Genomic DNA, 18,987 nt, shown 5'->3' with positions numbered 1-18,987 from the left:
TTGATCTCCCGTTTTGTTAAAAACGCTGTTAACAAAGCAGCAACTAATCATCACAATCGAAATGAAAGTCATTCACAAAATAGCAGCCAAAAAATAAACTAAGCACTGTTAAGTTCTTACCACTTTCTCCACACACACACACACACACACACACACACACCCAATTCATAACACTTCACTCTTTTCAGCTCATTAAAATACACATACACATAATTCCCTGCGGCAGCAATTTCCTTCTGAAGGTTCTTAGCTCTGGAGGGTGGGGCAAGGCAGGTGGAAAAAAACTGGCCAGGACAGAGTCTTTCTCTCCTCACAGTTCTTCCTCTCTTTGGAATGATTCCTATGGTGGCATCTGTGTGGGAAATTTTATGACTCAGCTGATTAATTGTGTGGGTTTTTCTGACATGCAAGAGTCAGGTAGAATCTAATATCTAGACATGATCCCCCCAAACCTGAGGGATAATAGAGCAAAGCATAGCCATAACTGTGCCTTGTTTGGAGTATGTGCTAAGCAGTTTTGAAACATACATGGGAGCAGTTATGTCCTGCTGTGGTTGGAGCCATCCAGATGATGGAGAATTGGTTGGCTTAAGGCACCAGTGGCAATAACAGCAGTTAAAGCAGTTGTTCTATGGGTTAGTCACAAATTGTCATGAAAGGAAAGTATCCTACCACCTGTAGTACAGATGGGGAACCTGTGGCCTAATTTCATGCATCTGAACACTGGGCCCATTCTTGTTCTTTGGAACACTACTCTGGGAATCAATGCCTCTTCCATGCTCGCTCTGTCTGTCTGTCTGTCTGTCTGTCTGTCTGTCTCTCACTCTGCGGCTACATGAAAGCAATTGACTTTTCATGTGGGTCAATGGACCTTCATAGAAAATGTGCTCCCCCACTCCTACCCTTCCTTATAGTTCATGTGGGAGACATTTCCATTTGAGTTGGAGAAGGAGGATACATGTCTATGTGGAGAGAAAAGCACACTGAGGAAGGCGGGGAGGAAGAAGGAGGAAGCAGCAGAGGAAAAAAAGGTGAATGATGGAAAAGAGGATGTGGAAAACCAATTTGAAGAAGCAAATTCACACCATCCCTTTTCTGACTATTGGCACATGAACCTATCAACACAACTCAAAAAAATCTTTGAAAAGGAAGCCGAACTGCAAGATGATGAGATTCAATCTAGGCACATGCTGTAGTGTTGACAGAACCAGCTCACCTCACTTTCATGCGCTGAAAAAGCCACTACATACTAATTTCACCATGTACAAAGATGACCATATGGATTGGCTCTAAGTTACCCATTTTTAAAACTGGAGAAATTTATACTGAAGAAACAAACTAAGGTGAGAGAGCAAGCATCACATGCAAATAAGAAAGAACAGAATGTTGCATTTGTATGAGTTATATATGCATATGGCTAGCAAGGGCATCTGGTGTCTTTTCCTTTTCTATCATATTAAGAAGAGGAACACAAGGTGGAATTTACCCAGGCATAAACAAATCTTTTAGCTGTAGGGGGAACAGAAGAGTGCAGTTTTGATGAGATACTGGAAGAAGAACCCACATTGGCTTTGCTGCAGATGCAATGCAAGTTACAGGAGTCAGTGATCACATGCAGCCTCAAGAGGACATGTGCTAGGGATGACCTTAACACTAAAAGTGAAAATTCCCAAGGAAAGACAATAGGCCTGATTTTTCCTGTTCCATGCAAGTGTATGAGACAGCAGTTGGAGACTGAGTGAAAGAGCTGGAAGGATAGCCCAGGATAAAGCAAGATGAAAGCCACAGTGGTTGCAGGGGTAATTAATAATAATAATAATAATAATAATAATAATAATAATGGACTGTGTATTTCTCTCTCTCTCTCTCTCTCTCTCTCTCTCTCTCTCACACACACACACACACACACACACATAACTGGTGCTGCTGCCACTTACAGCAACAATATTCTGCTTTTCAGCAACATGTACAGAAGTCCTCATGTACAGCATTATATGTGTACCCAGTGCTTTTTTCTGGGGGTACAAAGGGGTAAGCATCCCCTAAACATTTTGTGAATGTAAGTTTGGCCTCATTGAGAGGCAGTACTTCAATGTGAGTAGGAAAATGAGAGTACCCCTAAACATTTTTAGGGGGGGAAAGCACTGTGTGTACCCCATAGCTAAGGGGGGTGCCTTTATTTCCAATTTCAAAATAGGAAAAGATAGAGACTGAAAGTATCCATCTTCCGACATGTAAACTGGTAAATTACTTTTATGCTGCAGTCCAATACACAATCACCTGAAGATAAGTTCCACTGCACTCAGGGAGACTTATTTCTGATTGGCTATGTCTTGGATTGCACTGTTTAAGAGCTCAAATTACTGAATCTTTGCAAAGGCAAGTGTTAACAATAGAGGACATAAAAAATGTAGCTGCGATGTGACATTCATATCACTTTGGCTCTTGTTCTTTCTCATTTGCCGTAGCGCCTGTGAGAATAAGGGAACGGGGCAAATTCAAAGGTTGATGATAAGCAGAGGGGCTAGTCCTTGAGGTTCTTCATTAGCAAAGAATGCATCACATTCCCAGACACTGCTTTTGCTGAACATGCTATGCCATCTGCTCTGGAGGCTTTTGGTTTCATTTCAGACACAACTGGCTCCAGCCCATTTTCAGCAGTTGATGAAAAAAAAAAGTTTCTCAAAATGAATGAGCATCCCAAAACACAAATCACTTTTTTTTTTTTTTTTGCAAACATTATGGTAAAGTTTCAAAACAGTACAGAGGGACAGAACGTATGTGTGTAGCCCTAAAGGGCTTACCGGTTCCTATTGTAACTCATTGATTCCTGCAGTGCATAGATTCATCTGAATGTTCCAAAACAGCATTGATCATTTTATAGTATGCACTACTGTGTGTGTGTGTGTGTGTGTGTGTGTGTGTGTGTGTGTTGAATGCTACAACTGCTAGCCTAAAAGCACTTCAGCTGACAGAATCCTAGATACTTATAAGGTTCCGGCAGAACAAGTAGCTCTAAGAAAATAGCCAAAAGGCACATGGTGGGGTTTTGGGGGGTGGGTGGGGGGAGGAGAGAGTGTAATTCAAAATCTCAGACAATTTATGTGCTAGCATTAAGAGCAAAAGTTGCTGTGCTGGGGGCATCCATATTTGTTTAATTGCATGTAACATATAGGATGGGAATGAGGAGTGGGTCTTTAATACCAAGAGAGGTGAATAGGTGAGGGGACAGTGACCTTAAGGTCAACTTTATGTTCCTGTACTCCTTTGTCTCTAGAACCTTTCAATCCTGTCCTCATTCCTAGTACTAGAGCTGGTCTGGAAGCAAAATGTTCAAATAAAAGTGTGTGTGTGTGTGTGTGTGTGTGTGTGTGTGTGTTTAGACTGCCCTTCAGAGTGGGTTACATAATTAAAAGGTCAATATGAATTGCAAAAGTGGAACAAATGTAGCAGAATGAAAATGTAACACAAAAATGCCAGACGTAGAACTGGGACTTAATTTTTTTAAAAAACAAACAAACAGATGAAGTGTAACTTTGCACAAACAGATAAAGTGTAGCAACTGCTCACTGAAGGATGAATTGTCTTTTCATTGATAACTGTAGTTGGGATTTGTTCTGATTGTTGCTATTTTTATTCAAAAATAAAATAGCAGAAAAATGTAATGCGAGCAGGCCACACAGTGTGCTGAAATGCCTGGGCAAATAATAATAAAAAAGTCTCCTTCATCTGGCACTGGAATGACCACACAATTGGTGCCAGGGAAGCCTCCATTTGGTGAAAATTCCTCACCCACATCATATATTCAAAGCCCTCTTATGCCACTCTAAGGGTTGTGGCTTCCCCAAAAGAATGCTGGGAACTGTAGTTTTTAAGAACCTGACAGTTGTCAAGAGACTCTTAATAAACTATAGTTCCCAGGATAATATGGAGGAAGTCCTGTCTTTTAACTTCTTCTTCCCTATATTCCAGCCTTCCTCTCAGAGGATCCCAGGACAGCAATTATCCTTATAAAAAAAACATTCTAGAAACAGTTTAAAAACAATCACATCATCTCAGTCAATGAGTTCAATGTTGCTGGAACAAAATCTTTCAGCCACCAAATGCCTTGTTAAACAGGAATGTTTTTAAAATTCTTCCTGAAAGTCAAGTATGAGGAAGACAGACATACCTCTCCAGGGAGGGAGGCCATTCCAGAAGCAGATAATCATCCCTCTCACCATAGGAGCCAACTCCTAGGGGCCAAGGGGGCTGCCCCCCCCGGAAGGTTGATGGATATTGCTATTCAAATGGTGTATGTGCAGCATGTCATGTGATTGATTATGTGGGGCGGGACTTACCTCCCCCACAATATTTCATTCAAGTTAGCACCTCTGCCTGTCACAGGTCAACACCAACCAGGAAGCCCCTAGCAGTGGCACCACTAACAAGGCCTCATCTGCAGACTGCAGGGTCTGAAAACACAGACACACAAACAAGAGATGTGGCTTCCCTAGTCATGTTCTAGCCTCACCATAAATTTGTATGAACGTTGCTTTAAAAATTCCATGATGTACAAGGTAATCTGGAGGGCAACAGGGCTGCAGGGGCTTTTCAGCTGTAGTCCCCTCTGATACGATAGGAAAAGACACCTGTTTTAGTTCCTGGATGCTAGCTTTACAGGGGAAACATTTCAGTTTTTTCTCCCCCTTGAAGACCAGTACTGTATTATGGCAGGTTTATTATAATACCACTTATCTTGCTCTGTAGCGCAGCATTGTGAGCAGCTCTTGTTAATTTGTGGTACCAGAAAATCAAAAATTTTAAATTTATCATTTAAAAAAAAAAAAAAACACCTCACAATTTCTATACATTTCTTGTTATGCATCTGTCCTATTGCCATATACAGTGGTACCTCTGGTTACGAACTTAATTCGTTCCGGAGGTCTGTTCTTAACCTGAAACCGTTCTTAACCTGAGGTACCACTTTAGCTAATGGGGCCTCCCGCTGCCGCCGCACCACCGCTGCACGATTTCTGTTCTGATCCTGGGGCAAAGTTCTTAACCCGAGGTACTACTTCTGGGTTAGCAGAGTCTGTAACCTGAAGTGTTTGTAACCCAAGGTGTTTGTAATCCGAGGTACCACTGTAAAGCAGGATGTGGAGAGTTTCAGTGTTTAATGCTTCCCTTTGGAGAACTGCCAAAGTCTAAGTGAAACCTTTTCCATAGGTGATTCATTGTTTATTCATCTGTTGCAAACATTGTGTGACAATTACAGGGCAAACTTTAGTTGTATTTTAAAAATACCTTTTCTGTCGTCTTCCTATTCTTCTGCCTAGTGTGGAAATATCATTAGCTATTTTGCAGAATGGGTCACGTAAGTTTAAATCAGTTATACATCACCAAGTGACTTGGCTCAATCCAGACTATGTTACACAATTCAACTGAAAAAGTCAACTGGAACAGGAAGGGCAAAAGCCACACTTGAATGCAGCCTGGCAAAAAAATAAATTAAAAAAAATCCTCCTTACATCCTTGAAACTCTTGCTTCTTATTTGCAGCTGACATTCTGCATTTGACACAAAGTTAGCATTTCATTCAGGTTTACATTGAGTGTGAGGTGTTAAAACCTCCATTTCCCTTTGCTCTCTCTCTAGAATTCCCCAGGGGGATGTTGGCAGCCTGCTAAAATATTCAATGAACCAAAAACATTCCAAAGAGCTGCAGGTCCCAACCTCACCTCCCACCCGCCTCCACATGCTGCAGCCCTAGAAGCAACTTCTGCTGCCATTACATGAATGGAGCTGCCAAAAATATACTCAGCAAGAAGGGGAGAAGTAGGCTGAACTGGGCTTTCCTTGACCCAGAAGCACAGAAATCACTGTCATATTTTTGGTTCACCTGCTCAGTGGCTTGATCTATGGGACAGATAGGGAAGCTGTAGCCCTATAGATGATACTGAACTCTCTGGCTGCAGCTGATGGGAGTTGGGCCTCATGCACACCACAGCACTTGGTAACAGTCATGGTTTTACCCAAATAATTTTGGGAAGTGTCATTTGTTAAAGGTGTGGGGATATGTTGGGAGACTCCTATCCCCCTCACATTTTTACAATTCTCCAAGTTCCATGGGATTTGAACAGGGCTGGATTTAGGTTTGATGAGGCCCTAAGCTACTGAAAGTAATGGGGCCCCTTATATGTCCAGCTGTCCTTTGTCAACAACAAATTGTTGCTGTTTTTTGTGTTGAATATATGCTATATGGTAATTTATGGACCTAATAGCTCCACACACAACACAAAACACTGTTGCTGTATGTAGGTTTTATTTTATTTGTTTTTCATCTTATGTTTTGGAAATGTACATCCAGTTTTTTTATTCTTTATTGGGGGGGGGCAAGAGAGTGGTGCCCAAGCTATAGCCTGTTTATCTTATACGTAAATCTGGCACTGGATTTGAATGCTAAACCAGTGTTAGTCTGAGTTGTGAATTCGCCCTTGGAATCCACAGCATCTAGAGGAACACAGATACCCGGCCTTGATCTATGGCAAGGAACTAGGAGTCCCATCTCAAAGTGTGATGTGATGGGTCAGCCTTAGAAGGTGCAGAAAGGTCCCAGGTGAGGTGTGAAATAACTTTGAATAATTGTGGTTGTACTCATAAAGGCAATAATTTCCAGAACTATTCATTTGCAAAATGTTCAAATAAAATTTCATTTTGATTACTCTGAACTATCCTGGGGAGGAAGTGCTATAGCAAACAAGCTGTTTGCTTAATGCATGTCACAGGTTCCATGTACAGTACCTGTAATTATTATTATTATTTTTTAAGTTTTAAGCATCCTCAGAATATTATTTTGGACTTCATGGCAAGAGTCTAGCTTAGTTGTTGCAACAGGATATTTCAAATAAAACAAAGTAACAAAGTAATTCTCTTCTCATTTAGGTTTCGATAGTTTTTGGCAAACTTTCAATGGTGTGGATGTACTTTTAGGAGGGTGGTGTCACAGAACAATTTAGCAGCAGCCAATCATCTGCTTTAAGATGGATCGTGAATAGCACTTCTCATTCTAGACTTCTGGAATCCAATTTACATTCTGTAGCCAAGTGGGCACTCCTCCTTCCCACAGCCCAAAAGTGGTTTGGGGTATTTTCATGTGGACAAATGTGAACGTTAGATCCAGTCATGAACAACTCTGGGGTTGCGGCACTCATCTCGCTTTATTGGCCGAGGGAGCCAGCGTACAACTTCCGGGTCTTGTGGCCAGCATGACTAACGTTATATCCACACACAAAAATACTGCCAAAGTAAGATCAGCTCACAAAAGGAAGAAATTAGAGGCCAGATTAAGAAAACTGCCCCCACAAAGACAAATGGATGAAAGGGACATCCCAGCCTCTTAGCTTTTATGCAGGAAGCACAGGTGGTCATCTAATGTGAGAGACAAGACAGGAAAGGCAGCTAGAGAGCTTCTTTTGCATGCCATCTCACTTCAAGTTATTTCAAATTTTACCTTTGAAACTGAAGTTGCAGCATATAGATTAGGGATGCGGAACTTCTGGCTCTCCAGATGTTGTTGGACTCCAACTCCCTTAAGCCCCAGCAAGAAGGAGCAATGCACAGGAATTCTGGGAGTTGTAGTCCAGCAATATCTAGAGAACCACAGATTCACTGTCTCTGATAAAGATATGGTTCCCAGTGTTTAAATTTTATCAACAAGAGCCATATCCCAATTCAAGTCTAATTAAAGCAAAACTATCAATTTACACAGAGCCTGTATTTGGCTCTTTCAAAGAGGATTGCAGCCAAAAAGAACCATAGCAATATCCAATGTTGCACATATTTATGCATAGGGGTCTGCAGCTGGTAGCCCACAGGCCAAATCTAGCCCACTGAGGAATGCTGTCTGGGCCCCAATTGCCCTCTTTCCTCAGCGAGATGATGAAAGGCAGGCAAACACAGAAGAGCATTGAAGGAGAAATATTTCTACATTCCTCATCCAAAGGCATATTATTAACTCTGATTTTAGGAGATGGAAATCTTTGCAGAGGTGATCAGTTTACCTATGCTAAACATAAACTGGAAATGCTACACAATCGGGTGGCGGGGTCAAAGCTTAGGTTAAAAGCTTTTTGAAAGTCCAAGTATGCTATGTCGGCCGGATTACCTCTTATCTATATGCTTGTTGACAGCGCAGTCTTTAGCATATGTGCCGCCAGGGTGCAAAGATCCACCTAGTGCCCCCAAATTTAGTTTAGCCCCCAAATTAACTTTCATTATGCTTATGTCAGACACCAAGCTTACACCTTATCCCTTGTTTATGAAAGAAGGGAGGAAAAAGAAACAAACTTTTTTATTTGCTCATTTATTTACAACACACTTATACTTAAGTATACAACACCACCACACTTAAACTTATAAGTATTGTTTAGGCACCTACTTAGGAGAAACATCAGTGGTGTCACAGGTGCCGCTGACCCCGCTACCGTATAGCAGCTCAATACAATACGTAACATAACAGTTTGATGTAAGAGTTAATTTTGTTGAGTCAACCGCTGTCGTTGAGTCAACAAGTGCCACTGCTGGCGTGGTGCGTCTTTGGTAAATGAGCGCACGAAGTCGAAAGTCCTTTAGTGAAACAGTAGGTATACATTTCGGTAATACCTAGGCATATATGTATTTTGTTTTTCTAGCTTGATCAACCTGCTTATTTAACTTATATGCAGAATTCATCATGCGAAAGGCTGGACTGGATGAATCCCAAATCGGAATTAAGATTGCCGGAAAAAATATCAACAACCTCAGATATGCTGATGATACAACCTTGATGGCAGAAAGTGAGGAGGAATTGAAGAACCTTTTAATGAGGGTGAAAGAGGAAAGCGCAAAATATGGTCTGAAGCTCAACATCAAAAAAACTAAGATCATGGCCACTGGTCCCATCACCTCCTGGCAAATAGAAGGGGAAGAAATGGAGGCAGTGAGAGATTTCACTTTCTTGGGTTCCATGATCACTGCAGATGGTGACAGCAGTCACGAAATTATAAGACGCCTGCTTCTTGGGAGAAAAGCAATGACAAACCTAGACAGCATCTTAAAAAGCAAAGACATCACCTTGCCAACAAAGGTCCATATAGTTAAAGCTATGGTTTTCCCAGTAGTAATGTACGGAAGTGAGAGCTGGACCATCAAGAAGGCTGATCGCCGAAGAATTGATGCTTTTGAATTATGGTGCTGGAGGAGACTCTTGAGAGTCCCATGGACTGCAAGAAGATCAAACCTATCCATTCTCAAGGAAATCGGCCCTGAGTGCTCACTAGAAGGACAGATCCTGAAGTTGAGGCTCCAGTACTTTGGCCACCTCATGAGAAGAGAAGACTCCCTGGAAAAGACCCTGATGTTGGGAAAGATGGAGGGCACAAGGAGAAGGGGACGACAAAGGATGAGATGGTTGGACAGTATTCTCGAAGCTACTAACATGAGTTTGGCCAAACTGCGGGAGGCAGTGAATGATAGGCGTGCCTGGCGTGCTCTGGTCCATGGGGTCACGAAGAGTCGGACACGACTGAACGACTGAACAACAACAACAACAAGCTTGATCAAAATTATTTATTATTTCATAACAGGTAGATAGTTAAGAGCTTAGGCCAGGGGTCAGCAAACTTACTGCAACTCGGACCGGTGTCTCCAGTGCCGAGGGTGGGGGAGAGCGTGTGCCCATACGCGTGCGCACACGCTATTTCCGGCACACTTCTGGGTCGGAGGAGCACCGGAAATAGCATGTGCGCATGTGCACGGGCCTCCTCCGACCCAGATGTGCACTGGAAATAACACTTGCGCATGCACACAAGCTATTTCCGGTGCTCCTGCTCCTCCGACCTGGAAGTGGGCAGCCACGCAGTGCAGCGCCGGTAAGAGCAGGTGGCAGAGGTCACCGCAGGCCAGATAAACAAGTCCCTCGGGCCTTATCTGGCCCACAGGCCTTAGTTTGGGTACCCCTGGCTTAGTCGGCTTCAGTGACAGACGTCTGATCCCCTCCCCCTCCCCCCAGAATTCGGCTTCCGGGTGCCCCGGGTAAAGATGGCCCTGCTTGTTGACACTCTCAAAGAACTCTTTAAGAAGTTTGTGAGACATAACTTGCCCTTGCAGAAGCTGTGCTGGTTCTGCTTCAGCAAGACTTCTTTTATATGCTTGGTTATTTTATCTGTACCCCTACTTTCCACCAGTTTTCTGGGAAAGACATTAAGCTGAGCAGCCTGTAATATACAGATACCTTTTTACAAGATGGGTGTTACATTGGTTACTTCCCAGTGCTCAGATCTGGAGCTTTATCTGATGTCCTTATGGGATGTGTGTGTGGGGGGGGGGGGGTGAACATTAAGGCGAAAATCCAACTTCAGCTACACGGAACTTTTACTTTCAAATAGTGATGCACTGTGTTATATTGACTCAGGACACCAGCCTTCTCTCTTTCCTTTACCTTGCACTTAAAACAATCGCGTGTCTGGATTAGGAGCTCTGTCAGGATCTGTAGTCTGGTAAATAAATTACCAGATCAGCAGCTGCGCTGCGGAGCATGAATACAACAGGCGACATTCAACAAAATCCCGTAAAAAAAAAAAAATACACCCAGAAACTGATTCTTTCTCAGGCCGCCGCTTTCCCCAGAGATCTGAGCGACGATCTGCATTTTTTCCTTTCTGGAGCAGCTTCTGTAGAATATTAACAATCCTCCTTCGCTCCTCGCGGGCGGCTCTCCCCAGCTTCCTCCCTTCTCTCCTCCAATGGGAAGCCGGACCCAGAGATCCAACTTCCCTGGGGAAAGGAGCGCGGGGGGAGCGGGCGAGAAGGGCGCGCGGAGTCTTTGCCCATCTCCTCCGCGCTTCCCAAGCGGCTCTTCCAGTCGCTTTCCTTCGACGGTGGGGCGGGGCTGGGATTTTCCTTGGTGCCGCCCAACCGCGCTCGCCTTCCAATCGGAACGCCGTCGCTGCTCGCTGTTTTTTTCTTTTCCCCGTCGCTGTCCAAACTTCCTGTAACGCTGCGGGAGGGAACCGGGAGCGGGAGTTCCCTGGCGGGAGATGCCTGAAGTTTGCTGGTAGAGGGGGAGGTCTCTGCGGCGGGAAGAGCGACAGAAGCACGCCGAAAGAGCCGAGCTCCCCCAAAATGGGCCTCCTCGAGCTGCTGTCCCCTCGCACCTACGGCCTGGTGCTCGCTACTGCTCTGGCGCTCTGGGCGCTCTGTGTTTTCTGCAGGCGGAAAAGGTAAGAAAGGAGGAGAGAGATCGCCTGGCTGCATTGCCGTCGCTCTCCTGGCTACAGGAGATTGCAGCAGGGTTGTTGAGATCTTGCAAGACTGGAAGATCCGGCTGAGTCAAGGCGAACTTGGATCCTGTTTCAAAGTTGGCTCTGATGCACCAAGGTTAACTTTGCAGAAAAGGAAGGGGGAAAAGAGAGCGATTGTGCCCCGTAACGATTAGCAGATTTATAGATCCACTTAACGATGTTTTCTTGTTAAACTGGCACCACACACGCATACTCTCTCTTATTTTGTGTTTGCTGCAACGACCGGGGGGCCATCTCTCTGCTGGGACGTTTCCTACACGAGAGGCGCCAGGTTTTACCAGGGGGTGTTGTAGGTTGTGGGGGCCTGGCAACATGATTTGGGTGGCCCCTCGAGCCTTCACCTTTCCGCAAATCCCCAGAGCCTCACTGCCGCGGGAGAGTGAATGAGAGCGATTCCAGACGGTTGCTCAATGGGCAAAGGGGGCGTTGGCAACAGGTTTTCTTTAACATATCAGATTTCCCCATGAAAGGGCAAAACTACTGTAGATGGAGTGTACACGAATGCAGCCTGCCATTTTGATACCAGCAATGTTGCTGCAACAAAGTTGGTGGATGCATGAGAAGCAACCATCCTAAAATAAGCACCCATCCCCAAGTGAAGCTGTAGTGGGCCACTTGCTTGTGTGCCCCTCCTCTGGTCTTTTTATTTCAATTCCTTTCCTGATGACTCCTAGCATGGAATTTGCCTTCTTCACATGTGCTGCACACTGGTTGGCCCCTTCATCAGTCTGTCTGCTGTGACCCCATGATCTCATTCCTGGTCAGTCACTGCCAGTTCAGATCCAATGTGCATTTGTTTACATTGAAATGCATTTGCCATTTACCTGTCCATTCACTTGGGTTGGAGAGATCCTTTTGGAGCACATTGCAATTCCATTTTTCTTTTATTTTTTTGTTTTAATCATCCTGAACAATTTCATCAGCAAACTTAGCTGCCTCACTGCTCACCCTGTTCACCTTGAAATCTATATAATTTATTGACAAGTTATAAAACACAGGTCCTAATACTGATCATTGGGTGCCCATGGGAGTCCCACAAACAGGGCATCAGTGCTACAGTGCTCTGCCTACTTGTGATTCTCAGCAACTGCTATTCAAATGCATACTGTCTCTGAAAGGGGAGGTAGAACATACCAGCTATTGGGAGAACTGTCCATATGGTTCTATTCTGTGCTTACTGTTTCTTAACTTCTTCCTGATCTACAAGAGGACCACTCCTCATATTCCATGACTGCCAAGGTTACTCAGGATCTTTGATGAGACATTTTGTCAAAAGCTTTCTGGAAGTTCTAATACACTATATCAACTTGAGTCACACCTAGTTATATGCTTGTTGACATTATTAAAGCATTTGACAAAGATAATGAGGCAGGACTTGCAGAAGCCATGTTGGCTGTGCTTTGGTAGGCTTGCCATACATTACGGAAATTATTGACACGTCCTTGCTTCTGGGTGTAAAAAAGGTGTCAGGGAGGAATTATGCCGAATTGGCAAAATGTCATGGAAAACCTGGATATATGGCAACGCAGTGGAAAAAGCAGTTCAAAAAGCTTAATTCCCCCCCCCCCAAGCCTCAACAATTTCACGGGTGTCAGGGAATTTTACATTTTGAAAGTAAAATTGACAAATCTTGTTCTTCTGTGTGCTTGGTTATTTTATCTTTTAACAATTCATCTTTAAGGCCTAGAACATCATTCCTTGTCACCACTCTTTGTTGCAGTTCCTCAGACTCCCTCTCTGCAAAAGTTAGTTCAGGCACAGAAATCTGACAAATGCTTCTTTGCATTCTCCTTACCCTCCTTTATCACACCTTTGACTCTTTTGTCATCCAAAGACCCAGCTCCCTTCCTAGCTGATACAGTGGCGTAACAACGGGAAGGGGGCAGTGCACTCCCAGTGCCACATCTCCAGGAGTGACAAGGCATGCGGTTTGCTGGTGCCGCCACTCCAGCGCTGTACGGACAGTGCCAGGGTCCTCTGCTTGCAGCTGCAGCTGCATGTAGAGGATCCTTTGTTCGCTGCTGCAGCCGCGAGCAGAGGATTCTGGTACCGTCCGTACAGTGCTGGAGCGCTAGCGCCAGCAACCCGCTATGTACAGCGCATGTGCGGTGCCGCTACATACAATGCATGCGTCGTATGTAGCAACACTGCGCATGTGCGCTACATAGCAACGCCCCACCCCAGGTGCACATCATGTTTGCCGCTCCGGGTGCCTGAGCGGCTTCCTACGCCACTGAGCTGATAATCTATTGCTGATGTATTTAAAACAATTTTTTTTGTTGGGCTTTTATGATTTTAGCAATATGCTCTTCATATTCCTATTTAGCACCCATTATTGTTTGTGTCAGGATTCCTGTTCCCTATAACACCTTGCCTTAGGGACCCGGAATGGTTCCTTAGTCCAGGTTCTGCCTGTGTGATTCTCATCACAGGATCCCTTTTATTATAAGTAACTTTGCTCTGCTTCCCCAGCTTGCCTCTAAATTTTATAACTTCAGACTTCCTCCATCAGCGATCCTCTCACAGGTGTTTCCCTTGTTTTTCTTGTCTCTCTCTGGGGCAAAGGCTCTCCTTCTCCTAGCTACTTATCTCTCCGTTCTTTCGCCTCGCCTACCTCCTTGTGGTTTTGCTCCTGGTATCACACGCCCCCATGCCTGCCTGCCGTCTTTAATTGCGCTGCTGTGAGCGTGTGAGGGTACTGCATGTGCTATCTTCACAGCATGCCACTCCCTGTCCCTGAAAGTCTGCCTGCATTTCTTTTGCCAGTGTTAGCTTCTTTTCGTTCCCATTCCATTTTCTTGCTTCTGGTAGCGTACTTGACTCTGCTTGTTAACCATGCTTGCTTACCTTCTGTTGTGGGGCTGCAGAGGGGAAAGGATTGGAGCCAGAGGTGTCCCTGCACTCATCCCAAAGTGGGCAAATGAGAATAGGCCATGTCCACACCTCCATGCTACAAAGGTGGCTCTGCTTCTTCCTCTGTGCTCTTGCCCAGAGGATGAGAAAAAGATGAGAGGTTTGCTCTTTGCATGAGCAGCTGCTTCTGTCTCCCTCTGGTCAGAGTAGTGGTGGGGATTTGGCCCTGTGGGACCAACCTTCTTTGCTGCACCATCCAGAGAGAGGCAGGGCAAGCAGATGTGGTGGATTGTGGTCTCCAGCAGCACCACAGACTGAGCCTGCCACAGCCACGGCTCAGAAAGCATGTGAGTGAGAGAAGGCAATGGGTATTCCTACAGTCCCAGCAACTGTTGCTCACTCTCTCTCTGGGCCATGTAGAGAAAGAGAGTGAGCAACAGTTGTTGGGACTGCAGGAATAGCTATTGCCTTCTCTCGCTTACATGCTTTCTAGGTGGTTGTTGTGACAGGCTCAGTCTTTACCTCTGTACCTCTGAGAGCAAGAAAGGAGGTAGCAGAGCTTGTTTCTTGCAACCTCTACTCACCTTGTGCCAATTTCCCTCTCAGCCTAAGCAGAAAGAGCGGGAGAAGGAAGTGTTACTCTTACATGGCAAAGTCTTATTTAATGGCGTGAGTCTGCATCTGCTGTGTCTGTAGATACACAGCCTTTTGATTAAAATGCAATACGTAAACTGAAGTAAAGATGTGCATCTTTGCCTAGGACTTTGAGGGAGTGGGGTGGTGCATTGGGGAGTCACATGTTTTGACCTTTTAGTTTAGTTTAGTTTTTATTTTGAATCATACCTTTAGGCAGTTTTATGTTTGAGCTTGATTTATGCATAAGTATGGGTCCATTCAGTGACCTTTGGGTGAAAAGCAGTTTATAAATGAACAATGAAATCTATTTTCTGTTATCTTAACACATGTAAAATGTTAAATACTGGAATCTCAAGAACATACTAACCACGTAAGCTGGGGTTGCCCTGAATTCTATCCCTGTGCAGCACCCCCTTTTCCAATCAGCTTGGCTTAGAAGGAGCAGGGCTGTGCATTCAGCTTTATGGTTGGTTGTACACAGTGATATTTTTCTAGAAAAAGAGGTGCCGGAACTCACCATGAATGCTTCCTGCATTCTCTTAGAATGGCAATGGTGCCCATCTGAGAGGTGCCGGAACTGTGTTCTGGTGAGTTCTGGCTGAAAAGAAGTCCTGGCTATACAGCTGAACCTTTTGGGCTTGCCAGAGGTGGTAGGAGAATTCCAGGAATTGCAAGAGGTTAATGAATTATTCCAATGTTCACTGTGAACTTCCAGTTACAGGTACACTGGTATTATTGATTTACTTTTAAATAGTTGTGCTTGTTTATTAGCACAGAGTTCTACAAAGTAGATTACTCTAAAGCATAAGACTAACAAATGTCAACATAAAGTAACACACACACACAAACACACACACACACACACCCCTGTAGAATCTCAGTTATTAAATAATTATCAAATTCATATCATTTACAGACTGCTTAAATCAAAAGCAACAAAGTAACTGAAACTGACCAACAACCATAGCTATAAGAAGCTTGGCAGAAATCAGAAGTTGTCACTTGGTTTTAAATGTGATCACGGAGTGGGCCTCTTGGACCTCCTTGGGCGGAGAGGGCCTTCCAGGATACAATGCCACACCTCACAAAACTCAGTGTCTAGTTGGAAACAGTGGTGGCACCTGAGTAATTGAAAGTAGGTATGGTGAGAGGTGAAACTTTGCTAAAACCTATAAACTAGCCCATTCTTTGGAAAATTCTTGTTGTTTCCTAATTGCGTGGCTGTTGTACAATGGTACCTTGGGTTCTGGAGGTCCGTTCTTAACCTGAAACTGTTCTTAACCTGAGGTACCACTTTAGCTAATGGGGCCTCCTGCTGCTGCCGCTACGTGATTTCTGTTCTCATCCTGAAGCAAAGTTCTTAACCCGAGGTACTATTTCTGGGTTAGCAGAGTCTGTAACATGAAGCGTCTGTAACCTGACTTCTGTTTCAGTGTATCTGAAGAAGTGTGCATGCACACGAAAGCTCATACCAAGAACAAACTTAGTTGGTCTCTAAGGTGCTACTGGAAGGATTTTTATTGTTTTTTTGTTTTTTTGTTTTGACTATAGCAGACCAAGATGGCTACCTACCTGTAACTGAGGTACCACTGTACCACACACACACACACACACACACACACACAAAGTCTGATTTGAAAAATAATAATGGTATGTACATATTTTCATGTTCACTTGCTTTGGTGTTTTTACCATGCAGTTTTGAAGTGCTTGCATAAGGGTTCCTGTATACTGTATAGGGAATCTCAGCACACAGGCTAGAGATTAAATGCACCAGTAATGTTTGCCATATGCGGAACAATGTTGTGTAAGATTGCTTCCAAATAATAATTACCTAACATTATTCTGCAAGAAACCATTTCCCCGAACTAAGCTATATTTCTAAAAAAAGGGCAGGGATTCTGTGGTCCTTCAGATGTCATTGGACTTCATCTCATCCCTGCTATTAGCTATGATCTCTGGAGCTGGTGACATCCAACAACATTTGGATGACAAGAGTTTCCCCAGTCCTGACCTAGAAGATAATTTCCTTCTTTGTGACAAATTATAGCTGTACTACCGGTAACATCTCTTTTAAACCAAATGAGCCAAAAGTCAAACTCCACTTATATAAAACATCTGCATCTGTACACATATATGATAGTTTTTCTGCTTTGATCCATTCTCAGAAAGCATGGGAAAATGTAACTTTCTGTCTTTTCATTTTTATGCCTTCATTTTTATTGCCAGAATACCAAATGGTTTGTGGCCATTGATAGACTCTCTTAATCTGTTTGCTCCTCTTTTAAGACCATCCAAGATTGCGGCCATCACTGCCTCTTGTGGTAGCAAATGCCATAGTTTAACTCTGTGCTGTGTGAAGAAGTACTTTTTCACATCATCAGTGATGGTGGCTCTTGAAGAACATCAGAATCCTACCATAGGTAGGAATACTGCAACTCCTCCAACTTTATTCATAGATCTCATTGCCTCAATAGCTTTGGGTATAAAGCTTGGAACCAAAAACATAACACTGAATTTTTGAGACAGTAGAGTTGTGTACCAGCTCAGTAAAAACACAATTCTGTGTTTTCAACTATGAACATTTATCCAGCAAATACATTGTGGATGTTCTGTTTTTGGTCTTATTCTTAAAGGGAGATTGCCATGTTTTCTGCTTACTTTTTTTTGTTTTTTGTTTTTTTGTTCTGCACATGCCAGGGACTCTAAAAAAAATAAAAATACATCTATGAATATATAATTGTTTCAGGATGTATTAGAGTGAGTTAGATAAACTATTGCCTCATTCTGGTTTAGTGCACACATTTGGAAATCCTGTTTGTATATTTTGCAGTCTTTGGAGAGTGTCTGGGCTATTGGTATTACTTTTGAGCCAAGAACGCTTCTGCCATTTTTACCTTTCAAATTGTATCTTTTAATATCTTCAGAGGCTCAAATGGCCCATTTAGAGGAAGGATGTGAATGGCAAATGACTAATTCTATACCTAAAAGGATGTTAGATGTTTTTAATTGAAAGGAAAATAGCAAGAAGGTTTTACTAGGTTATAAAATGTTAACGGCAGAAGAGAGTGTAGCATTGAAAACACTCTATTTTCGTTGCCATGCCATAGTAATGTACACTACTTATTGCCTTTTTCATGATCATTCTCATTCAGTAGCTTATTGCTTTTCATGCTAGGTCGTTTATGCTCGAGAGATTAGATTTTGGTAGGAACATCCACCTAGAGAAGGGGCCTCCAACATTTTTCAGCCAAAGGGCATAGCTGGAATTTTGAGAGAGGGCACTACCATCTCTGGTTTCTCCCTCCCTCCCCACCCAGACAAAGTGTACATGTGCACACAAAAATGATTTAAGTATTTTATGAAGCATGGGGAGAAGTGAGATCCAGGAGAGATAAAATGGATCCTCTTGAATTTGCATGATTTTACACAGAGCCGTCCCCTACCCAAAAGAACACCATCAAATTAAACAGTAAGAATCGCAGAACTTGCCAGCACCACAAAAATACTAACAAAAGGCACACATTCATGATTTTTACACAAGATGGCAAGAAAACCACACACAAAAAGTCACAGAACCCATTTGTGGGTCAAGAAGTGACCTGATGATCCATAAGGACCTATGTTTTTGCTGCATGGCAACACTGAAGAGTACCAAATCAGTAATTTTTAAATGTTTGCTCAATGTTAGTTGGGTTATGTATGTGTGTGTTTGTGTGTGAAAACTACACAACTTCAAGATGATTCATTTAACTGAATCCAGTGTGTGTGCCCGCGCACACACACACGCAAATCTCTCTCATGTGGCATCCCACTTTCTTTCCTTTGCCACTCATAGTCTCTCGTTGTTGTTGTTTAATTGTTTAGTCGTGTCCGACTCTTTGTGACCCCATGGACCAGAGCACGCCAGGCACTCCTGTCTTCCACTGCCGCCCGCAGTTTGGTCAGACTCATGTTGGTAGCTTCAAGAACACTGTCCAACCATCTCGTCCTCTGTCGTCGCCTTCTCCTTGTGCCCTCCATCTTTCCCAATACCAGGGTCTTTTCCAGGGAGTCTTCTCTTCTCATGAGGTGTCCAAAGTATTGGAGCCTCAGCTTCAGGATCTGTCCTCCCAGTGAGCACTCAGGGCTGATTACGCCCTCCCATCAGATGTCAAGGAAATGAACAACTATCTGAC

The 18,987-nt window shown here is 43.7% G+C and overlaps 1 protein-coding gene across 1 annotated transcript in view; it reads left to right on the top strand.

The window, feature by feature from the left end:
* The first annotated feature begins 10,941 nt into the window (after positions 1–10,941).
* Positions 10,942–18,987, top strand: part of LOC117050025 (cytochrome P450 7B1) — a 94,905-nt gene continuing 86,859 nt past the window's right edge. The window contains exon 1 of the mRNA XM_033155308.1: positions 10,942–11,239. Within this exon, the coding sequence (XP_033011199.1) occupies positions 11,142–11,239 (98 nt within the window). The 5' untranslated portion in view covers positions 10,942–11,141. The remainder of the gene's footprint in view (positions 11,240–18,987) is intronic.

Source organism: Lacerta agilis, chromosome 7 (assembly GCF_009819535.1).
Source record: "Lacerta agilis isolate rLacAgi1 chromosome 7, rLacAgi1.pri, whole genome shotgun sequence".
Taxonomy (NCBI): domain Eukaryota; kingdom Metazoa; phylum Chordata; class Lepidosauria; order Squamata; family Lacertidae; genus Lacerta; species Lacerta agilis.
The sequence above is the reverse complement of the archived record's forward strand: the minus strand, read 5'-3'. Positions and strand labels throughout refer to the sequence as shown.